The sequence below is a fragment of the Cebidichthys violaceus genome, unplaced genomic scaffold (assembly GCF_023349555.1).
Source record: "Cebidichthys violaceus isolate CVI_PGR_0920_01 unplaced genomic scaffold, fCebVio1.0.p SCAF_20, whole genome shotgun sequence".
Taxonomy (NCBI): domain Eukaryota; kingdom Metazoa; phylum Chordata; class Actinopteri; order Perciformes; family Stichaeidae; genus Cebidichthys; species Cebidichthys violaceus.
In genome coordinates, this window is record NW_027176373.1 from 2,660,589 (window position 1) to 2,685,493 (window position 24,905).

At 42.2% G+C, this 24,905-nt stretch overlaps 2 protein-coding genes across 2 annotated transcripts; one reads left to right on the forward strand and one right to left on the reverse strand.

Moving 5' to 3' along the window:
- The first annotated feature begins 827 nt into the window (after positions 1-827).
- mybbp1a (MYB binding protein (P160) 1a) lies at positions 828-16,030 on the forward strand. The gene is made up of 27 exons (XM_068715671.1): positions 828-1,028; positions 2,004-2,099; positions 2,276-2,359; positions 2,445-2,519; positions 2,661-2,768; positions 2,994-3,184; positions 3,277-3,444; positions 3,641-3,758; positions 4,426-4,715; positions 4,805-4,915; positions 5,001-5,126; positions 5,572-5,790; positions 6,015-6,123; positions 6,250-6,340; positions 7,105-7,259; positions 7,566-7,673; positions 7,901-8,077; positions 8,415-8,588; positions 8,722-8,879; positions 9,048-9,182; positions 10,217-10,307; positions 10,672-10,803; positions 10,884-10,952; positions 11,106-11,219; positions 13,179-13,280; positions 13,387-13,511; positions 15,227-16,030. The coding sequence occupies exons 1-27, from the start codon at positions 852-854 to the stop codon at positions 15,594-15,596; spliced, it is 3,873 nt and encodes a 1,290-aa protein (XP_068571772.1). The 5' UTR covers positions 828-851; the 3' UTR covers positions 15,597-16,030.
- A 4,959-nt stretch (positions 16,031-20,989) lies between these two features.
- On the reverse strand, positions 20,990-23,382 carry LOC137876257 (uncharacterized protein C11orf87 homolog). Its single transcript, XM_068715673.1, has 2 exons — positions 22,939-23,382; positions 20,990-22,526 (listed from the first exon to the last, which is right to left on the reverse strand). Exon 2 carries the CDS (start codon positions 22,425-22,427, stop codon positions 21,996-21,998), a length of 432 nt encoding a protein of 143 aa, XP_068571774.1. The 5' UTR covers positions 22,428-22,526; positions 22,939-23,382; the 3' UTR covers positions 20,990-21,995.
- Positions 23,383-24,905: the final 1,523 nt, after the last annotated feature.

The following is a 24,905-nucleotide window of genomic DNA, read 5'->3' on the forward strand; positions in this document are numbered from 1 at the left end:
TCTTGGCCAAGATGGCAACATAAAGCAAAAAAAGACTTAAGACTTAACAATTTAAGACATTTTAGGTTAAATAAGTAACAGACTTCAAAGAAACTACAAATTGCATTAAAAAATGTAAAAGCTCAAAGGGTAGTTTATTTTTTCATGCATTTTTTTAATTATTTGAGCACTAATCAAATTCTGTTCAACTGAATCTATATTTAATGTGCAAATAAAAACAAACTGAGTTCTAGAGGTGACAATGTGGGTCATTTAGGTTAACTAACCCTTTAAATTAAATGAAAAACACAGACCAGCTCTGCTGTAATTTGATTATCTCCTTTCTACTTCTACTACACTGTTTAAGGGGATTTTTCTATTTTTTACTCTGCTACAGTTGCTTTTTACATAAAACATAAGTGGTTATATCTGATATGATGCAGTATTATACTTCTTAGATACCCAGGAGTACACAAAGTATCTAAAATTGGCTCTACACTGACAAGTTACAACATTGAAATGTTCTAACATGTATTTGTTTGTAATAAAAACATGACATATGATATTTTATAAGACACTATAAAAATACTTTTGATACTTCAAGTACGTTACTGTACTTTTATTTTGAATTCAGGATTTTTTCTTGTAATGTTTTCACACAGTGGTATTTCTACTTTTACTTTATTATTATTATTATTATTTCATCGTTATTATAATTTCATATTGTCCGGGGTTTTTTCTGTGTTGCATTGTTCAATAAAGTTTTTTGGGAAGTGAAAAAAATGGGTTGACCCGGAAGCGGTAGCCTCTCGGTGAGACACACGTGTTTCCTGCTACAGCAGCATGTACAGACGTTGTGGTGCTGTGAGGAGATGTCTGTAGAGATGGTGGAGCTCTCCGTGACAGTACCGGAGCCGGTCAAACCGGCCGGAATCCTGCAACAGAACCGCGTCTTCCTCGACTTCTTCTGGGATTTGGCCAAACCGGATCAGGAGGTCCGACTCAAGGCGGTGGAAAACCTCATTCAGTACCTGAAAACCAACAACAAGGTGAGGCAGATCACTGCCACTGAGGAGCTGTACGTGAACCCAGCGTGGTCATCCTCTGAAGTTAAGATAGTAACAGTAGTAGTTAGTAGTACTTACAGTTGTAACGTCAGCAGTGGTACTACTCTCCTATAAGTAGTTATACCACTGTATAGAAGTACTCCGTTACAAGTCTTGCATTCAGTTTCTTACTAGGTAAAAGCAAAAAAAGTACCATCATCACCATATACTATACTACTATATATATACTAAAAGTACCAGGAGTAAAAGTAACTTTACTCATTATGCAGATTGCCTCATTCCTGAATTATATATATTTATTATATTGTTGGATTATAATTATTGTTGCACACATGTTGCAGCTGGTAAAGATGGAGCTCCTTTTAATTACTTTACATACTGTTGAGTAGTTTAATGTATATTAACATGTTATTATATTATTCCATTTTATCCCTCACAAATACACGCGAGAGTATTTTAATGTTGTAGTTTGTCAATGTAGAGCCAATTTTAGATTATTTTACTGGGTAGATTAGTAGTACAGTTCTACTTCATATCATATAAACATGTCATGTTTATTTATGTAAAAGTAAAATGTAACTATTGGAGCACCAAATACAATATTTCCCTCTACAATGTAATGTAGTTTAAGTGATAAAGTAGCAGAAAATAGAAATATTCAACTAAAGTACACAGATGTCAAATCTGTACTTAAATACAGTACTTCAGTAAATGTACTAAGTTACATTCCACATCTGCTAGTAACTACAGCTGTGAAACAGAAGTAAAGTATTTCCCTGTGAAATGTAATTACAAAGGAGCATTAAATGGAAATACTCCTGTACAACATAAACTGGAGGTTATTCTATAAACTATCTGAACCTTTTTATAAAACTCAATGTTATAGAATATATGCAGAGTTATAATAAGTGTACCCAAAATAAAAAATCCTGGTGTGTTGTTATGTGTGCGCTGCAGGCGGATGAGTTGGAATACACCTTTAAAAGGCTGGTGGATGGACTGGCTCACACACGAGAGGCTGTGAGACCTGGATTCAGCCTGGCTCTGGGACAGGTGAGTGGAGACGACTACCGAAAGCAGTTTAAATGATCTACCCAAAAGGCTTTGCAGTGGATACCGAGCTGCAAACCACAAGTGATGCATCGCTACCATTGGTGTTAGGAAAATACTCGAAGCAGGAAGTAATGAACATTTATTGGCTGAGCATGACACAAGTTTTTGTTTTGCAGGTCTTATGTGCATTTGAAGACGTCTCTTTGCAGAGTATACTCGACAAAATCAAAGTAAAGCACAATTTGCAGACAGTGAAAAAGGTGAGTGTTTTAATGTTTACTCCGTGGGCTCCAAAAGCTTCATGAACGGGCTCTTTACGTCAACGTCTTCTCTTTGTTTTTTCAGAAACTTGTCAGAAATGCAATGTTTGGAAACTTGTTCGGCGTCCTCGCCCTTCATCAGTCCGGCCGCATCTCTAAAGTAAGTAGTCTCACCAGGATGGAAAGCGAGAGATCATGCCTGAACCTACATGTTTTGTGGAACAGGTCATCTAGAGCGGCAGACTCTGCTGCGTGTGAAGGTTGCTGTGGTCTCTGACCTCTTGTCTTTGTGTTTCTGCAGGAGCCGCAGGTGGTGTTGGGATGTGTGCAGCTCCTGCAGAGCCTCAGCGAACACAGACAACACCTGAAGGACCTGCCCACCAAGACCATGACGGACATCCTCAATGAGGTGACCACTGCTGCTCAGTCGCACCTTTATTGATACAGGGTTTAGATTTGATCTTTTACTGTCACTACAAGGAACTTTTAACTGGGTTATGAAACTTAATACTGATGCTGCCGCTTGACCTACCTATTTTCTCTTCTTGTGGTTTGGTTCTTAATTTTCTGCAAACCGAAAGAACACATCCGTCTGTTCTTTTCTAAAAACTAATATGTATGTCCGCTCCGTCAGATCCCAGAGGAGGTGTTTGAGGAGGTCCTGCTGAGCGCCCTGCAAACTGACCTGGCATCCGCCTTCAGGACTCCAGAGCAGCTGCAGCTGCTGCTGGTAGCGCTGCAGCGCTTTCCGCAAACACTCAAACCCAAGAAACTCAAGAAGCTGCTGGGCTCCTCGACCATCATCAACGCTGACAACATCCCCAAGTAAGAACACTGTGATTGTTTCTGTTTTTTTTCCCCCGTTAATGCCGTGTTTGCCGTGGAAAATCTAAGCAACGTGTGATGTTGTCTGGCAGGTTGACAGAGGTGTTGAAGATGGCGGCCCGCTCGGTGAAGAAGGAGTGCGTCCTCCCGGCGGTGGTCCTGGACCTCCTGAAGCTCTCTCTGAAGGAAGACAGCTTCGAGCTCTTCTGGAATAACGCCATCGTCAACGGCATGTTAAAGGAGCCGTCGGGGCCCGCTCAGTGAGTGCAGCAAGGGACTGAGAAACATTGATGCTAACCTCCAGAACTGAGGCCCTTTCTCTACTACAGAGAGAACCTGCTGCCCGTGTTTCCCTTAACATGTCTGCACGTTGTACGTCTTATTGTCCGGTCCTAGGCCCACTTCAGAACTACATTCTTCTAACATGTACCTCGTTGTTGTCCTGTTTGTGTCCAGTTACCTGAGCTTCCGTCTGCTGGGCAGCGCCCTGCCTCTTCTGTCGGTAGACCAGCTGAAGGAGGTGATGTCTGGAGAGGTGATGATGCACTACGGGGAGCATTTGATGTCTTCTCAGGTCAGTGGGCTCGTCTGGTTATGACAGGGATGATGTAAGACGGTTTTAAGTTGTGCTTTGGATAACTAAACGCAGAGATGATCTTAACCATACTTTCTGAAATATTGTCCTCAGTGGCAGACAGAACCAGCCGTTTACTGTGCTTATAGTAAAGACAGGCTTTTATTTGTAATTCCCCCAGTTCGTGTAAACTCAAAATGTCCTCCATGTGTAACTGTTGTTTTGGCAAATTCAGTAATAATGTCTGTTTCCAAAGCAGTAATCGTGACTGTGAATGAAACAACTCTTCCTCCAGGTTTAAAAAGACAACAATATACCTAATAATAAATCATATTCCTATAGCACTAAAATCACGATCATTTTCACTTGTAAATTATCACTGCAGGGGAAATTCCTTCACTGCGACAACCCTAATTAAAAGTCTCGCAACCTTCCCTTCACAGGATGTCTTTTAATGTAAAAAAGTTTTGTCGATGGTAGCTTAATATTGATCAGGTGTACTTTATTAGTATACAAATTAAGAGTTTAATTAGAGTATGAACCCATTATTTTTGTTGAAAGGAGAAACTGCAGCAGGTGGTAAATATGACAAATCCCACCATAAAGTATTAACTGATGACTAATATGAATCTCGTCCCATCATCCCCCCCCCCCCCCCCCCCCCCAGAAAGTAGACCGCTTCAAGCTGGCCCCAGAGATGAACACCTACGTGTCGGACTTCTTGGAGGGCTGTCAGGATGCCGACAAACAGCTGGCAGTGATGGTGGGCTTCTCCTCGCTGTCCCACAAGGGCTGCCCAGTGACGCTGTCGGTGTGGAGGGTGGTGCAGCACCTTCAGCCCGAGGCTTTGCAGCAGTACGTGGAGTGGCTGAAGACCATGTTCCTGGAGCCTCGGCTGGAGAAGCTGCTGGACTTCAGCACTCGCAAGCAGAAGGACAAAAAGGAAGAAAAGGAACAGTAAGTGTATACGGATGTCGTGTTGTTTAGCGGCGTGTTCGTCCGTTCGGATGGGAACTGGACGTAACTGCTGATTTTCTTTTCTTCAGGAAGGAGAACTCCATATTCCGCCTGAGGAGGTGGATCGTTTCTCGGCTCTGCTCGATCATTGACAACCACCAAGTGAAGAAGCAGGAGGATCTCGTCATGGGTGTGGCCAGGTGAGACCTGCCACTATTTGAGCAAAGTCAAGGTCTCGGTGTTGGATGAAGAGAAGGCCATCAGCTGGTGTTGTTTCTTTTCCAGATTTGTCTTTTTCCACGCGTTCTTCAGCGTCAAGAAAGCCTCGCCCAACATCGCAGAGACGATGGGGACGCTATCTGTCCCGCTGGATGATAAAACCAGAGAAGTGCTCGTCAATTCTTTCTTTGGGTGAGAGATTACATCTTCTCTGTTCTTGGATAGCTGCCTATATATACATGTATTAGACTGCAAATTGACCACATCTTATTATTAATTACAAAAGTGTCACGTCAAGAGTTCCCTTGGAACCAGGTCTCGGTCTGGCTGTTTGGCCCATACCAAGGTTCGATTGACAGCTTTCACACCAGCCCAAACAATCTGCACTAGATATCGTTTTAACCAAACCGTTAGGGTGTGAAAAGCACCAACGTTAATAAGTCACCGATGCCAGTTTTCTGTCTGGAAACGGTATCATTCACGTCTTCACTTGGAAACCACAAAAGTAATAAAAATCTGACGTCATGCATACAAGTCAGCCAGAGTGGAACCCTTGTTTTGGCCAAAAAAGGCTGTCCATGTGACTTGCGGTGTCACTGCCGCATCACTGACTTTGTGTCTGTCCGCCCTCCTCCAGACTCCTCCTGTCCATGCAACACCTGTCCCCGTGCGAGGACCCGTGCGAGGACCCGGCCGAAGGCGCGGCAGTCAACCAAAGGCGCACAGTGGGCGTCACAGCCGACGGCACCATGTGGATCTACCACCTGGTTCAGTATGCTCAACTGCTGCTTAGTCAGCCGAAATTTGCCCAGAGCAGCCAGCCCTTCAGCCCCGAGCAGAGACAGGCCTGGGACAGGTAGGACAACGGTAGACAAGACAACAGGATACAGCTCGATTGTTCCACAATACCACGTGAATGTAGTCACACGGGTTTAAAGAGTAATTGAGTTTATTATAACTTCGATTTTATGTTTGTACTTTGGGCCATCATCTCTATAGAACAACAACACAGAACTCATTAAAGTAATGTCTTTTCAGTGCTACTTAAGAGAGTAACCGGTTTGGTGTGTGTTCTTGCAGCATGCTGGAGTCGGTGGCAAACCTGAAGAAAAAAGCAAAGAAAGGCCCGACTGCTGAGACCGGCGCGTTCCAGCAGGTCTTCCTGTTGCTCGGCATGCACCTCTTCAAGGTACGGCACACTACCAGAGCCGTGACTACAGTAGTACTGTTGTTATTGCAGCCTGAATGATGTACTGTTGGTAATTTCTGAGCAACAAAACACACGTCCGCTGACACAAAAACGTTCCCCTTGAAGGCCCCAGAAGAGCTGCTGGACATCATGAGGGACCTGCAGAGCTGCGTGGACATGGCTCAGGAGAAGAAGGCCAAGAAGAAGAAGAAACCAGGTGAGGCCTCATGCACGACGAAGATGCAGCAGATGCCTCTCACATTTTAATGTACAGGATTTCTTATTAACGACCTAAGTCACACAACGAGTTTGCAGAAGAGACGAGCAGGCCATCTCCACTAACTGAGATGCAAGTCGTTGCTTCGTTTGGATTTAAAGCAGCTTTAGATTGCATGGTACAATTTTCCTTGTTTATGTAAAAACTCTTGAAAAGAAATCTTCATTCAGTAAAAATCAAGCTGCCTCAGGTGTTATAATATGACTTAAGTGTGGAAGAAACTCCTGCGACTATATATGCCACACCCTTGATGTGGTGACAAATGAGCCAGATGTTGTCCACTAGATAAAATGGAGTTTGAGTTTTGATAATTCTGGTACATATAACATCACCAAAAGTCAACAAATGAACGCGCTTAACTAGCTAACACTGCAGTAACTAATATCCTTAGAGTAACTTTTAATCAAAGGGCTCGCTTGTATTGACAAACCCACCCGACTGCAGTTTCTCCTCAGCTCTACGTACAGAGAGTTTTAGCATCTTTCAGCTCACTGTTTTGGTTTTACGGCTCCACGTTTTACTGTTGTGGTCCACTCTCACACATGTTTTGTAATAAATAGATTAATGAGTTACTCTGTACTTCGTTACATTCCACCACTAGTTTATAGCTTGTTCCTCTGGCCAAAAGTGGCCAGAGAAAAATCCTGAATACTGCTTTGTGGTGTATGAATGTGTGTTTGCTTTTTCTTTTGGTGCCGCTACAGGGCAGGAGGAGGGGCCCGCGTGGGTGGAGGTGATGGTGGAAATCCTGTTGTCCCTGCTGTCCCAGGCGAGCCGACATATTAGACAGGTCTGCAAAACGGTCTTCTCCTCCATCTGCCCCTATGTCACAACAGCGGCCCTCGCCGGCATCTTAGAGGTAAGTAACGCATACAAGCTCAACACCTTTGTAAAAGTGTTTTTGGAAGATTTGTTTTATACAGACATAATGTTGTGTCATTAAGAAATTGACCCGATCACACGGTGAAATTACAGTATTTTTCTGGAGCTTTCAGCCACATCTTCTGGCCTTCATCACTAGCGGCAGGTCTCTTGTACAAACAGGCTGTCGTCCTGTTGCCACTACGAACTGGTCCAGATCACTGTCATGAAATGGACAGATGGGCAAATCAAAAAAAGACACTGGAAGCTTGATTGTATTGATGTGTGTCTGGGCTCTGTTCAGGTCCTGGACCCAGAGAAGGATGATGAGGAGGACGGTGCTGTGGTCGTCACAGACGACAACAAAGCCCAGAAAAAGAACCCAAATGAGGAAGATGATGAGGAGATGGAGGTCAGTTCCTCTCTTGCTTCTTCACAACCTGTTAAACAAAGTTTTCTTTTGTCATCTTGTCAATAACGTCATCATATAGTCTCATGTCTTAAATGATATTATGATTGTTTTTTATTTTATTAACTCAGTCCACTTAATAAATGCTTTACTACTGCTACACTTTGATTTTTGTACTAATTTAGAAAACACGTTTGCTATCCTAAAATGTGTGGTTATGGCTCTGATAGGATGACAAGTCTGACGGATCAGATGATGACTCTGATGAAGATGGTGAAGCAATGGAAGAGGAGGAGGAAGATGATGAGGAGGAGGAGGAGGAGGAAGAGGGGGAGCTGGAAGAGGGAGAGGTGGACCAAAACTTCCGTCTGGAGCTGATGAAGGTCTTGCAGCAGCAGAATGCTCTGGTGGGTTGTTAAAGCGTGGTCCCCATGTGGATTCTGTGATATGCCACATATTTAATCTCCGTAGTTTATACCCCAGCAGATGTGTGTCTAGCACTGTTTTCCCTTTAGTTTTTAAGTCTTGGGCCTAAATTGAATGTTGTTTCAGGGCAGCATGTCATCAAATGAACTGCACACCATTTACTGCAGCTGCTTATATATATTTAATTGTTTGATATTGTGACATTGCTAGATTAAATTAGTCTTGTCCTTGTCTCTTATGTAGAGACGTTTTTCCTGCGGTAAACAGAACAGCGCGTGTCACATTGTTTTAAAGTCCTCTGTCGTGCCGCACATTCAGGCCACAGAGGAGGACGGCAGCAGTGACGAAGATCTGGACGACGACGCCATGATGGAGCTGGATAAGAGCCTGTCGACGCTGTTCTCGGAGCAGAAGAAAAAGACCCAGGCGAAGAAGGATGAAAAGACAAAAATACAGAAAGAGAAGACGCTGGTCCGAGACTTTAAGATCAAGGTAATTCATCCAGGACTTGTAAACACTTTGGTAAATGTACTATTCTTCTGGTCTCACCCAGAGTCCGATAAGAAGACTTCACATTCCACCAGCCCCAAAGCTGTGCCTCCCTCACCTGTTTTGCTTGTTGTAGGTTTTGGACCTGGTTGAAGTGTTCTTGGCCCGGCAGGCTGCCAGTCCGCTCGTTCTGGGTTTGGTGGAGCCTCTGCTCGCCATCATCGACAGAGGAATGAGCTCCGGCAGCGACCAGCAGGAGCAGGACTTCCTCCGCCGAGCTGCAGATATCTTCAGGTAACACACGTCAGCTGTGTCTGTCAATCATTTAATGTTTGTTTACCCCATTCTTTGTTTCTTTTTCTTTTTTTTTCGCGCTCCGCAAAATCTGCACTTCAGCTTCCGAGTTGTGATTCTGAGATATCGGGAATTTGAAATTTTTATTTTTTATTTTTATTTTTCCAGGAACCAGCTGTGTAGGTCCAAGGTTTACTGCAGGGCCATCGGTCCCAGACAGGGGGAGCTCCATGACCTGCTGGAAAAACTGATGACTAAAACCCAGAAACTGTCCGACTCCTCAGTCTGCCTCTACTACTTCAGGTACAACTTACTGTTTTAATGACCGGTGCAGCCAAATGAAATAGATCATAGATTTAAATCCTGCATCCCAAAAGGTATAACAACTTTCTATTCCCTTACAGAAGAGGGACAATTAAAGGACTTATCGTCTTTTTTTCTGGAGGTTTCTAGTTTTATAGATACCTCCAGATACGCAATCATTTTGAACATAGCGTTAGAAATAAAAGGTGTTATTAAATACATGTTAAATAAGGGTATTATCTCTAGATTCTACAAAGGCCGTATGACAAAAACGATCCCACGCTGCAGTACATGTTAAAGAGCAATGAGGAAAGAGAAGGTAGCCTCTCAATATCAAATGAGGACTGGTTGGATGTGTGTAACGTTCAGTGGAAATGCACCAACTCTCAAGTGTGACCGGAATTTGAGTATGTTTTTTTTATTTATTGCGCCGAAGCAGAAAGCACATTTTGCTGGAGGGGAGGCCACATGATGGAGACGGTGTGGGATTCAGAAAGCAATTTACCGCCATATATTTTGGTGTCCAGTTATTAAACCTTTCTGGGCAGAGTTTCACAACGCATTAAATAGCATACTTAACACCGACCTGCCCCTGCAGTTTTCCCACATTCTTGTTTAGGAAAAATTGATTTCCAAGCAAGGCGTCCAGATGAATACATGCTTGGCATTTTAATGACCGCTTGTAAATACAAAAAAAAAAAGCCTCCTCGACCTCTATTATATTCTCTTTCAAGCCCCCCCCGACATATTTTTCATTGTTTATGTGTACACACTCTACCTCTCCCAAAATGTACAAAGTTACCCAATTTTGTCTCTTTCAATTGTCACTCTGATTGAACCGTCTTACAGTGTTTTGTTCTGCATGTGCAAAACAAACCCTCCATACAAAATATCATCTATTTAAGAAGACGCTCAACATAAGCATAAAAGACCATTCAGAAATATAGATTAATTGATTCAAGATTCTCCAGGCTGTACACATAATTTGTACCTCAAGTGATTTGTATTGTACTGACGTTGAACTGTCCTCTCAGTGCATCTCTGTACGTGGTGAAAGTGCTGCGAGGAGCTCCGCCCACTGAAGCCAAAGAGGAGCAGGCCGCCGCCGGGGCTGCAGCCAATGACGTATGTTTACGTACACTGATTCATGTGTTACCTCATTCGTTCACCGCTTGATTTCACTCGTCTAAACCTTACTTGCAGTGGCGTGCTGCTGTGTTTAGGTCACTGGATAGTAGTTTTAATTGTTACCGTTGCATTAACATCTCATATGTCCAGCTTTGCACCAGAAAAAAGTCTCTTTGAGTCATTTACTGGGTCAGAAAGTGGGTCGGTCCTGGATAACTTGTCCCCCTTTCACCTAGAGTTTCTTCCTCACAAAGATGTCCCGTTTGCTTTGTTTAGCAATGAAGTGTTTTTTTTTTTAAGTCATCCAAGTGATGGTAAACTGAACATCTTTGGATTTAGGACTGTTGATTGTTTTGTGCAGTTGAGTTTCATGGGCAACGTGGATGTGGACCGGGTCTCCGCCATCTTCAGAGACGCTCTGATCTCCTTCATGGGCAAGAGGAAGAGCCCTCTGACCGCTCAGATGTTCACAGACTTGTTCACCAGATTCCCTGTGAGTACAGCGGCACGTCTCAGAAGTTAGTTCATGTCAAACAAGCTGTAACTAACGCAGCCTGTGTGTTATATTGTCAGGTTTTGTGTGTGAAGCTGTTGGATACGATTGTGCAGCACATCACATCTGGATGCCGAGTTCACCAAAAGGTATAGGAGACCCTCCTCCCTCCATTTAGTTCCAGCTGTTTAGTTCATGTGTACATTCCTGTTGATGGACATTGTGTGTGTGTGTGTGTGTGTGTGTGTGTGTGTGTGTGTGTGTGTGTGTTTGTGTGTGTGTTTGTGTGTGTGTGTGTTTAGGGCCAAGCATGTGTGTTGGTGTTGCGGGCGATGCAGAGCAGGGAGGTTCAGCAGCTGTTGAGCGGCGCTCCGTGGACAGAGCTCTGTGTGGCGGTCGCAGGTCAGCTGACGGCGGTAGGTCAACACAGCTTTACATCACAGGGGTTAACACTTTCCGTCTGTGACCACTGAGATGCATCGGTTTATATAATTTACAATTATATTAAAGTTGCTAGCAAACAGTTGCCCATTTACACATCCAGACAAAGAGCAACATTAGCATTGATGTAGTGTGTACGTGACTTCTAGCCGGAGCTAATTTACAGTCCTTCTCCCTGGTCGGGCTTTTAAGAGATAAAACGCATAATAAAACACTCTTAATTCCCCAGTTAAATAAATTGAATAATAAAATAAATACACCCAGGAAGTGAGGAAATGTGATTAGTTATGTTAATGTCTGAATTTTACAGAAGGTTACAGCAACCTTACAACAGCTTGAACAAAGTGTGTTTTTTAGTCCAGCTGCAGTGAAAACTCTTCATGAACAAAAGGCTTAAAGGTTATGCAAGTTATTTAGAAATAAAAAAAAAATCGATAATTGATAATCCAACTGCTAATTTTAACTCTTATTTATACTGTTTGGTAGTTTAATCCACTAGCAAAGCATTATAGTCTATAGGATCATTGTTTGTAGCGTCACTGTGAGAACATGTATCTCTATAAAGTTAACTTTTCATGTTCTCAGAATTACAGCCCTGTTTTCAGCGTTTCTCCACCATTATCATTGCCAATCCCCAAACTCAGGGTATCTGCTGATAACCAAGTACCCATTAAATAGCAGCGCTCTCTTTTCCCCCAATTTAAATTCTGTAAAACTCTGAACTGATTAAAAGTCATTTTTCTATGCCTAATATAACACGAGGCTATAACCACCACCATCAATTCTTCACTTTAAGTGGAGACGTTTATACAACAACATCCTTTAGGCTCAAGGGTTAGAGTTAGTTTATTATATTGTTCTAGAAGGTTTATGAAATGTGATAAACTATGATTGGAGCTGACCTCTGGCGTCCACAGGACAGCTGAGATGTAAACGAGTGCATCATTTCACCAAACCACCTCACCTCTGTGTTGACCCGTCCTGTTCCTCTGAGACAAAAACACATCGACCAAACGACATGACTGATCGATGCGTTTTAGTTTTTTAACTCCAAGATGCAACGTCAGCCCTCGTTTTCTGAGCTTCTCTACTTTATTGAGCTTTGTTTAACTTGTAATAAAAACTGTATTGTTTCAAAATGTCTGCAGGGTAACAACTTTACTTTAAGTCTCCCTGTTTAACATTCATAATGAATACAATAAAACATTTGATGACTGGTCTTTAAAACGGTGTAATGTAGTTGTAAGCAGTAGGGCTCCACCTAATGTCTTCTATTGAGGTTTTCAAATTAAGCAAATGTCTGTCGTCATAGTTCATGTCGTCATAGCCCCTACAAAAAAAACATCAAAAAAATGTATTAATTGATTTAGTCTTTTTTTATTATTTAACTTTGACTTCTAGATTTAACATCACTCTGGAGTTATTGGAAATTTTTGGCTCACACGAGTGGGGGAAAAAATCTATGCAGCCCCAGCAGGAGTCTAATTCTACAAATTGTATAATACTCAAAATATGAATGTAGCCTGATCTTCAAATGCAAATTCATGTGCAGAAATACCGGGTTTAAACTGAACGAATAGGTCTGCAAAAAAGGGATGTGATCATAACTTTAACAACTACATTATAGTGTTAATAAAATATGTATTAAATGTTTGCTGCTTGTCTTAAACATAGAGTGCAAGCAGCTGCACAAAAGATTTTGGTAACTTTTGCTTACCAGAAAAAATCCCTGTCAACACTTCCATCAGTGAAGACCAACCACTGTCTTCACGTTAAAATGCTTTTTGTTGTGGTGGCCTAGAGGTCTAAAACACTCCCAACCATTACTGTAACCATGTGTCAAACTGTATCATATCTGTCGAATACAAGGTGGATGGCAGTTATAGGCCAATATAGAGAACAATCTGACCCCAGTGTGTCTCTTTTCCTCCCAGAGTCTTCAGCAGGTCGGTCCAACTGAGAGCAAGGTGGTGAAGGAGAAGGTGGTGAAAACCCTGGAGCTCTGCCAGTTCCTGGTCAAGCATGTTCATCATCAGGTAGGTGTGGTCCGCGAGTGCGACAGTCAACTCCCGAGAGAGGGAAGCATCGATGTGGTTCCGGTCCAGACTCAAGTCTCTGCTTCTGCTGCCTGCTCTTTTGTAGAAGCTGTCTGTGGACCTGGAGCCCCTTCAGAATGTCCTGCAGTCCCTGACCAGCACCATCGCTTTCAAGAAGACCGGCAAGCTGGAGGACAACTACTGGGCTGTGGTGAAACACTTTGGAGTCATGTGAGTTATTGTGGTGGGCGCTTGAAAGAGGACTCTCCTGCTGTGTGTGTGTGTGTGTGTGTGTGTGTGTGTGTGTGTGTGTGTGTGTGTGTGTGTGTGTGTGTGTGTGTGTGTGTGTGTGTGTGTGTGTGTGTGTGTGTGTGTGTGTGTGTGTGTGTGTGTGTGCGCGCACATAAGAAGCCAGGTCAGTGGGAGAAATGAGGTAACGCAGGTAATAGTCAGGTTTCTATAAGATCCTCAGATACATGACCTGACCTGCCTGACGGTTTGTTACAAAGCAGGCACTTTTAAAAAACCAGCAACCTGGCAGCTGATTGGATGAACCATCTGTCAATCAAGCAACAGAAGCCAGTTTCCATCGAGAAAAGCCTCCATATGCCGTTATAGAAATACAATCGCTTTTACAGTATCTACCCTAGCCTCATCAGGAGCCGCCATTGTTGTTTTGAACAAACGGGTGCCTCTTTGTGTCTCATCACACACCTAAGCCACGCTCAGAGCTGGCAGTAGCTCCTCACAGGATGCCGATAGGTCCGTGCTCTGGCTAACCGGACACAAACGCATTAGTGAAAGCCAGACAATATATTCAGATCCATGCAGCAGGTCAGTAATCACATTTCCTCCCTACCCAGTCACAAAATGTTGGGACCATAGCTCAATTTAATTTAATTTAACATGCTTTACTGAACAGGACTTTAAAGATACGTGCTTGAACTTAAAAAATAATACATGAGACAATTTGAAAAGTCTGCCCACTGTGACTTATGCAGAAACGGTTAGCACGCTGGCTCCGCCTGAAGCGTCCGTGCATTAAATCCCATTTCTCTCACAAGTCACGGTGTGCAGGCCTGTCAGGTTGTCCTAACTTATATTACAATACATGGTTCTATTTCCATTCTTTCTTTTTTCTCTTTTAACTGTGTGTTGGAGCATTTGGACTGACGGTGCAGTTATGAGACAGCTTCTGTAATGAGGGCTCAGTTTTCAGTTTCAGTTTTTATTCAGACTGTGAATTTTTTGGAATACATGGATGCATCTCTCCTGTCATGTACATGTAAAAAGCTGTTTAGAAACCCAGTTATGTGTACACATGGCCATGGAAATTGGGCTTCTCTAATCCGCTAACCCAGGTTTCTCGTTTAAGTAAGAAATGTGATTACAGCAGAAAGTTGATGGTAAACCTGAAGGTTACTTAAGTGCACGTCAACTTACTCTATGGACCTCATGCAAGAACATTTTAGTATTTTTATATTAACCTTCTCTTACTTTTAGTCTATAATCCAATTTGCAAAGTCAAACTGGATCATGTCAACATAATTATGAAGTGTAATTTATAAAGGGATCTTAAACTCAAAATGGCTTGAAAGTAATGAAATATGCAAACCAGGCTTTGATATCAGCAGACTAATTGCACATGACTCCTATGACCGGTCTGGACCTCTTAAAATGCGTTTGGACCAAAGATAACATTTTAAAAAGGAGACAATTGGTGAATGCAACAGGATGTACAGTCCATTGTCTCCTACAACACTAGTGTTTCCTTATTGTACAGCAGTAATTATTTTAAATCACTATTCAGTCAATTAACTGTTAGCCAAAATAATATAACCAATACATAAACACAACTCCATACAAAATGTTAAAGTAGATGAGTTCAGCAGGTGATCTGTGTACTGAAGCCATCATGTTGACCTCGCATGTGTCCACGTTCACAGAAAACCAAAGGTTGAAAAGACGAAGCCTGAAAAGGAGGCCAACCAACAGCAACTTCCCAAGAAGAAGAAAGGTTTTCTGCCAGAAACAAAGAAACGTAAAAAACGCAACATTCCGATTCTAGAGCCGGCGGCAGCGGCGGCGGCGGCAGAGGCAGACAACTCGACCTCAAAAAACAGAGCGGGAGCAGACAAAGGACAAGCCAAAAAAAAACATGACAAGAAAACAAAACCGAAGCGACCGGCCGATGGCGCGGCGGCTTCTCAGCCCAACCCGGCCAAGAAGAGCAAGACGACGCAGTCTGAGAGCAAGGCGGCCATGAAGACGAAGAAAAAACCCAAACAGAAGAAAGGGGGAGGAGGGCAAATGTAAAGTGGACACTGCTATTTAAATGTTGATTATTTTTTTTTAAAGAGCCTGTGTTTTTGTCTATTCATTTTTACTCGGCTGTCAGTTCAGTGTGGACAATATGTTGGTATGTTTCAATATTGTTATACATATTGAATACTTGAGATGTGTGGGACATTTAGATGGATTATTTTTCTAATGAGTGATGGCTATTGATTAGAAAAAAAAGTCTTTCACAATAAATTCATTTCTCTTCAAGGAATTTATCACAACTTTGTTCCCATTTCAAAACAGTTCTATCAGCTTTGTGATTCAACATGAATAAAAAAACAACTAGGTTCATCATCACTTCTTCATACTATGTAATATGTTTGAAAAGAATATTATGGTTCTCTTATAATGTTTCAGGCTGATAAGTCAACTGTCCTAGCAGAATAAAAAAAGAAGTTGAACTATTACATTACATTTTATTTTATTTTTATGGTTTCTCTAACAATTCCAGAATCAATCTCCAGGTTGTGAAGACCTCCCAAATACCCATGAAAACTTTGTGGTGAAAAAAATGTCCTTGCATTCACTTTAAACATAATTTAAGTATGTTATCAAACTTTACACCTACTACAGGGTAAAGAAAACCTATTTTTTGTTGACCATAAAATCTACAAACCTGCTATACTTTTTTTTTTTTTACAGACAACTTCTTAAACAGTTGCTTAATTCCACATCCGGCTGTTCATTAGGAGTTGTCTTTGTGTCCACCTGAAGAATGTAAGTCCAATATTATCTCTCTCTTAGCTGTTTTGGTCTCCACCCAAAAACTCCTGAGGGACATATCTGTCTTTGTTCTCCCGCTATAGTCTAATTGTGTCTCTTATTGCTGCTGTACTGACTGATGAGTCGCCAACTTGATTTCGTTGTATGTTTTTACGATGACGATAAACATCCTTATCCTTATCTCTGCCGTTGGCTGCTGAGCAGGTAGTATACACTACCAGAAGGGTGAAGTTGTTGGCTGCACAGATAAACAATGAGCTGAAACTCACCATTAATCTCTGAAAAGCAGAGGGGAACTGCAGATTCAGCTGCTCATTCTCCGTAGCTCAGTATTTAGTATGATATCACATAATTATAAACTTCATTGTGAAATATATATTTTTCTTATGACCAGCAAGTCCTATAAATAGACCAAAACCTACAATGTGTCTGACTTCCCAACTCTGCCTGTCACTCAGAATAAAGTCACACCTTTCCTTTCAGTGAGGATCTTTTCTTTTGTCTAGTTTTTTTTAATTGGTGTGAACCAGAAATTGTAATTTGACAAAAAAAACAAAAACTAAGCCTGCCAAGCTTATTCTTTGTCATGGCTAAACCTGAACACCCTTACTGAAAGTGTCAGAATTCACCTCTTTTTTTTGTCACGTGTGCACTGACAGAAATGTAACCCCATTACATTACGTTCTTATTAGAAAGAACATCACAGGCCTCTGCACAGGATTTGATGTTGCAAGCCTTTGTGCTCTAAACTAAGGTGAGCAATCACACATAACCCTAATTCAGCTGTCACAAAAATGATGCAGTGTACCACAAATGGATTACTATATAGGACATTAAGCCATGCTGCCATAAATCTAAAGGAGTGCCAGGTAGATGGCAGCCCCATCCATCAGTTTATCTCATCTTAAAGCCCCTCTCCACTTCAGGAACCTCCAGTGGTGGGTATCTACAGCAGCCATTTCATATCCAACATGTTGTTTGGTGCTGTACTCACAGTAGTGAGTTTGAATCTTTAGGAAAACAAGCCTGAAAGCTGCTGTCGTCAATATTTGTATTATACATGTTTATATATTTTAATCATATATTAATCATAGATCACATTACTACTTGTATGTAAAAGGGGTTGCTCCTGATCAACCCACTGAGAATTATCACCCAAGTCTGCAGTATCACTCGTCCTCTGCAGAGCATTTTGGCTTCATTCAGCTCTTTGATTGAGTCTCTCTGCATTCCTCAACTTAGTTTCCAGCAACATCAGGCAGCTGCTATGAGCAAAAAAACACCAACGGCAGACAGACACGGGTAGCGACTAGATGGTGAACATTGTGGAGCATTAAGAATCTAAAGTTGGGGGAGACCAAAAAAAACAAAAAACAGAGCTAAAAAGATGGTAAATATTGGACTTATTCATGAGTGACCATAAACATAACTTTTCACCAAGCCATAGGTACATATAGGAAGTGACTCGTTCTATACATGTACCTTCTAATGTCAGGATAGTAACATCAACTGCCTTATTTGATAAACTCCTGTAGTCCCCTTTCAGTGGCCCTCTGACCATCAAAACCATGTTCCCTAAAAACTGCTGCATCTCTCAGTGATGTGTTAAATTACCTGTGTCAGTAATGACTCAAGTCTAAACTAGGTCTATATGCATGGCAGTAGCATGAAGGCAGAAAAGCTGTGTATGTATGGGATGGACAAACTCAGGATCATGTTCAAACGCTCCAACAAGAAGCTTTAAATTTAAGATTACACTACGCAAAAATGATACGCAAGCTTTGAACAGGGCTGATCTGTTATTCCGTCTCTGGACTATACAGAGCAGTAGTGGAAGTACTTATCTAAGTTCCTCGCACTGTACTTTTGCAGCCACAGCTTGAACCTGCAGTGAAGACGCATTTAAACGGACACTGGTGGTGACAAATCATCCACCTCGAACCCTGACAGCGTGGGTGACAATAGGAGCAGCGGTGTCCTCTCTTCCTGACAGTGAACTGTCATTTGTCATCGCTGTGAGTTGAGATTTAGAGCGCAGAACCAATCTGCTAATGCAGCTCAGAGGAATAATCGGAGTGGGCTGTAAAGTCGAGGACAAAGTCTCATCAATATGAGTAAGCTGTAACCGAATGCAAGCCTGACTCACCCCCTCGCCTTCTGAAATATTTTGTATTCACCCATGTTGTTTTTGTTAAAGTGTGTGCCTTTGGAGTCCGATGCGCCACAGTATGCAGGTTGGCAGGCTGCTGGCAGGGTGTTAGTTCTATATTGAGTGCAACCGGAAACCCATTAATTAGTGCACCTAGTATACTTTTCTTGCCAGACCTTGTAGGAACAACCTGAGTTGAGTCGTACCGTTATTGGAGGAGGCCCAAATCTGCAAGCCTCACAGTCTCTTGTTCAACACCTGCTGTGGAGAAATCTGCCTGTTCCTGTAGTAATAATTGAGAGGAGTTTCACTGTCTACAAAACTCAGAGCAAGCAAGAAGAACAAATTTGAGTGTGAACCACAGCAAGGATTGCCGACTCAAATACAGTGTCTGCAAGTTGATCTTCATACTTCCCAGAAACGAAATGAAATCAATAGTTGTCTGGAGGACTGAAAAAACACATTCAAAGGAAAGCAGAAAAAAAGTGTATACTGTGCATGTTCAACCGATGTGATTCAAAAATGATTTTAGAATTGAGACAGTCCAAACCATGTCTCAAAAACCAAGTTATAGCCAATAAATTCAACACCAATCATTACCAATAGTGGGACTACAAATGTAAACGTTGTCCTGGGGGTGGCACTAGGGGAAAGACCTGGTGGGCCAATAACTACAAGTTAAGGTAAGGAAGTAATGCTTTATTTATATGGCACTTTATAAAACCAGGACTTTATTCACTTGGGATCGCAAATACTCACACTGCTTACAAATTGTACTAACTGAATACCAGTGGCCTGAGGCGACACCCACATTATACACAACCATAACAATACTGTAATAAACGGCCTCAGGGGACCTAATCCACTCACTGCCCAACCACCGTCCCCTGCAAAGTCTTTCTGCAGCACTGAGGAGCAGAACAAAACCCTGAACTGGCCTCATTAATTCTAAATGAGGCTATACACAATAACTAGGCTATTCCCAAAGCAAGCTTAAGTCACACAAAAGTCGCTGCACCTTTGTTTCACTCTTTTCTAGTGCAGATTTATGTGTGACAATAAAAAATTGCAGTCCTACTTCATCTTTCCACGACTAACCTCTATCATCTTGTCCATTCCCAACCACTTACCTCTGATCTTCATCATTCCTAGCCACGGACCTTTACTGACTCATAGCCATCAACCTTCAGTGATTCCTGACCACTGACCTCAATCCATCCCAGCAACTGATCACCACTGACCCCCAGTCATTCCTAGCTACTGACCTCCATCCATTCTCAGTCATGGACCATTGATTCCTAGCCACTGACCTCCATCCTTTCCTAGTGACCCTCCACCACTAACCTCTTTCCATTCCTTCATCCATTCCTGGCCTATGACCTCAATCCCATCCCTACCCCTCGAATCTTATATATTCCTTACCACTGACCTTCATACATTCCTTACCACTGAGCTCCCTGACCACATCATCAAACTCCACCTTTAGCAGATGGAAAAGTGTCTCACAGCCAGCTCATATGAAGAGATGCGTATTTCCACAGGATGGTTGTAATACAAAAATATGATAATAATTATATATGGTTATGACTGCATACTGTACCTGATCTCAGTTGCTTTGAATTACATCATTTACAAGAAATCCATGTCTCATTATTACAGAGTGCTGTTCCAAAAAAATCTCTTAATTAATTTATTTATTCAGTGAAAACACTTAAGATGTTACGGATCCTAATCTATAATTGTTCCGAAGAAAACATACGTTCAAATGTAGAATGCATTAGTCATCTTTCGTTGACTTACTTCCAATTTCCCTGCGAAGATAAATGGTTTCATTTTGTTGCACTTATGCCAATGAGATAAGATAGACGGGCAGTCTGTCATTGCATCGTTCAGGGCTGGAGCCTTTCCAAAGACCGCTTCATATTCCACCAGCCTTTTTACTTGCTGGGGAAAATTAGGAACATGGTGTCCTGGTACCTGGCCAACACACTGACTGATGCTGATTCACTTACTGACCTCCAACAAGACAGGCTGTGGTGCCATCACGTGGGAGATGTTAAGATTAAGGGTGATACTTCTATGGATAACCTTCATGTCAATAAATCCAATTGAAAGATTGATGGGGCCTATACAGTAGACGTTCTATATGCAGTGGATCTGAATCTGTATTCGATAGACATGGTGCTACAGTCGGCCTATATTAAATGCTCCTATATGCGTAGAAATTGTGTAAGCAGTGATTCTTTGGTAAAGTGGTCCTTATTCAGGAGACACTATGCAAATTCTATGGATGTCCCTTAGGAAGGTCATTTGTCTAGTAAATTGGGTGACGTAAGGAAAATCAATGGGAACATTTCCATATATCTAATAGTATAGTATTATATTGGGTACATTTTTACCAGTCAATTTGATTTATAGCCAGCTGCGTAGAAGCATTCACGTTTCTTAGATAATGGTCAACAGGCGACAAGTGTTAGGGTTACTGACACATTCGAAGGCTTAACATAACGTAAGTATTTATTTATAAACTTAGAATATTACATATTTCCTTTGATAAGGCAGATTATATGAACTCCAGAAAGATGATGATACTGTAAAACATTCCAGCTCTCATAATGACATACATTTACAGTGAATTCATATAATAAATGACACAGAACTTCTCTTAGACCCACCATGATACAACATGAAGCATAAAAAATAAATAGACGGGCTTAAAACGAAACCCTCTGTTGGAAGGATTCTCAATTTATTACATGTCAGAGAATACATTATAGCCTAAATACTCAAAAAATTAAAATACTGTATTAGCGCTAAAACTTACTATCTGACACATTAAAAAAACCATTATGTGCATTACTACAGCAAAGAATCTTGCAGCCTGTGAGGCTAACTAGAGCTACCTACAGATGTCTAACAGACATTGGAGGACAGTACTTTAGGCAAATATGCTAAGTCACTTAATTGAAGGAAAAAATACTACCAAACAAATAAGCCATAGTCTACAGCCTATATGCAGCTTTGCACTGCCTAACAGCACCACAACATCCATTATAGTCTAACTACATACTGGTAGTGTGTCAGAGAGACATGCCAAGGAAGATCAGCGAGCCAATATGGTCTGTGTTGTGTCACCAAACTCTAAATAATTTAACACAACTGTGTGTCACATCTCAGGAAGGATTTCAAGTTTAAACATCTCTGAGGTTTAAACAACGTTTTAGGCTGGGAAAGAGGAAGAGGTCCAAAAGTCAAAGCAGGCAAATACTTTATACAGTCCCATAAGGAATTACCGGTTGGCTAAATACTAGTGTACTAGGTGTGTGGCCACATAGCTATCCTACGTGCCACTGTAGTACTACCTCTAGGCCGACTATTCTGCTTCTGCATTACTGTTTCTAAGTCATCTACAATCAACAGAGATGGGTGTGGGAGTTCTTTGTGCCTTATTGCTTTTCCTGTTTATTCCACAGTCTCATTCCCTGAAGTTGCACTATAAGTTAACAGTCAAGAGGAACCGCCTCGTGCAGCGCCCGTTCGCCCTCCACCGCTTCGGCGGCGTCCCCAAGCTCTGCGTTCTGGCACGAGAGGGGCGCCTCGCATCTCACCGGTCGGACGATGACGCACGGCCTCGCGGGCTCCCCACTCGCTCCGGCGCCGCGCGCGGGGCTGCGACTGTCGCGCTCGTATTCCTCCTGAGCGCGCAGGATCTTCCTCTTCCGAAGCTTCCTCTTGTGGAAATGGAACGTTGCCAGGGAAACGAGGACGATCCCCACGAGCACGGCCACCAGCACGAGGAGCGCGAGGGTGGAGGAGAACGGCGGAAAAAAGCTGAGCTGCTCCGCACAGGTGCCGTTGTGGGCCTGGAAAACCCCGTGACAGCGGTGCAACGGCACCGACAGTCCGGAGGCCTCAGCGGTTCTGGATGTCATCCGGTCCACCTTTACCCGGCCACTCTTGTCTCTCTGACCCTAGTACCCTTCTTGCTCTCCGGGCTCAGCGCGGTGACACCGGCCCGCGCATGTGGTTACCTGCACCGAAAAGAAGACACATGAGATGCGCTCATCCAGCACCAGAGGAGACTACCTATCAGAACAATCAGAAACCCGCCCACCCATACTCATTAACTAGTCCAGCTGTATCAGTAAAACCAATCTCAAACAATGTACATGGCCGGTGCGCGCCATTTGACACTAAATCACAATGTATAAAACCTGCCAGCTTTTAGAGCATATGCTCATGATCATTGTGGGGGAAAAAGACGTTTCAATGAATATAACAGTAGAAGTAGGGACAATACATCATCTATTGTAATGTGTAGGCCTACAAGATGTAGCCAAACAGAAGCCATTCTTTCCTGCACTCCACAAAGCAGCCTTTTTATGACACCAAAAGTAGGAGGATAATGTTGCATCTATATATGTAAAGGAAGGGAAATCTTACCTGATGAAATTGTCAGTACGAGGCACAGTCCGTGAGTGGAGAGCCGATGTGTGTAAATGGGAGAACAGGATCACGGTGACGCATTTCATGCAATGAGATGCTGCTGCTGAGCTCCGATCACTCAGGACGCTTTGATTGCCGCAATCCGCTCAGTGTGCAACCAGGACAGTACAGCCCCAACTAAATACTGTGAGCATCGGGGAAAATCCCTCAGTATGCATCAAAGTGCGTTTTTAAAAAAACGCGAAAAGAGCCGTGGTGTGGTTTTTACCCAGAAAAAAACGTCCCCTCCTCCGACCATCCGCTGCTCCACTCAGCATCTGAATGAAAAGCTGCAGCTGCATTAAAGGTCCCGTATAGTCAGCTGGCGGGGCTGGGTTTTTTTTCTATTCAGATGTAGTCCATGTATTGCCAACACCTGAGTGATTATGTTCCCCTCTAATCACTATATTGATAAATGCGTTTTCACTTCATACTTTAATCAAATAATGAATAATGTAAATCCGTTTTAATATTAGACCCTGATCGGTAACCACTGGCATTCCTAAGGGTGTGGCCAGTCAAATGCTGCATGAATGGAAGCGTTTAAGCCTTATTATGAAGGGGTTTAAATAATGTTCATGCCAGTTATTTAGCTTTTTCACAGAATCTTAGACAAGTAAAGTTGATACGTATCATCTTTCACTAACTTTACATCTGAAAATTGCTTTAAATCAGTTTGATATGTCGTTAATTTCTGCCTAGAGCAACCATTCCCAATTTAGTCCCATAGAACACACGAGTGCAACTCATAGATCCAAAAATGCCTCTTGCTATGGTTGCAAACTGCCATAAAATAAAAGAGAAGATGAAGCAATGATGCACAACTGAAGCAGGAGGTATCATAACATGTCCACCATAAATTGATGCATAAAATTCACCAGAATGCAAGAAATTAAATGCCTGGCGCTAAAATGTTTTGGACCCCCCCCCTCCCAAATGTTGAAACATCCTTTAATAAATGTTCATTTTCTCATTAAAACCACTCTTGAATAATTCTAGCCCTCACTTTTACTTTTGGTAGAGACATTAAATCTTTTACAAAAAAAAGCCACAATTAGAAAACCACTAAATCGAGCTCAGCTCCTCCCTGACTGGAAGATTGCTGCAGGCTGTGTGACATGTATTCCAAATATAGAAGTGTGGGCATTGACGAGACATATCCACAATGAGGCCACACCTTGACCTACCTTAAAGCATTGTGAGAACATACTGTGTGTCTCTTCACTTTCCCTTACAACAAACATTATTTTCCATTTTGTGTTTTTATGTCCAAAGTTTCGCATATACAGTGGATGATCTGCATCCCGATTCCACACTACATAATTCTAAGCCGGTTTGAGCATGTAGTGTGTTCACACAGGAAAAGTGGTAAAGTATATGCATACTACTAAAGGCAGATCTTTGAAGGTGGTGTTGATTGATGAATCACAAATGAATAAGATCCTCACAGCTGTGAAACATTAAAACAAATCGAATGGAAGGAAAACAGTGTTGAGATACAGCAGAAAAACAAGCTATCAAACAAGCAATTCAATCTTTGCTGTTTCTATTCGTGAAGTTGAATTGTCAATGATGTTGTAACCCATGTGACCCTGAGTCAGTAACAGCCCAGCAGTGTGCTACATAATGTGCCATGACATTTCATACATTTTGCAACGTGAATATTTTCTAATTGCTGGTACGATAACCTTCCAAAGCAGTGAAGTCATTCATTATTATGTTATAAACCACAAGTGTTTTGGGGTGCTATAATTTTTCAAACACAAATATGTTGCACAAACTGGACTTCCAGGATTGTGTGGCATTATCTTACTCAGTAGGCAATTTGAGGGGGGGGGGTGCCCTAATTCCTTCTGTAATTTCCCAATGGCCAGATTGCCCCCTTTTACTGGGGCAGAGGGGTTGTTTAGTTTAATACGAGTCTG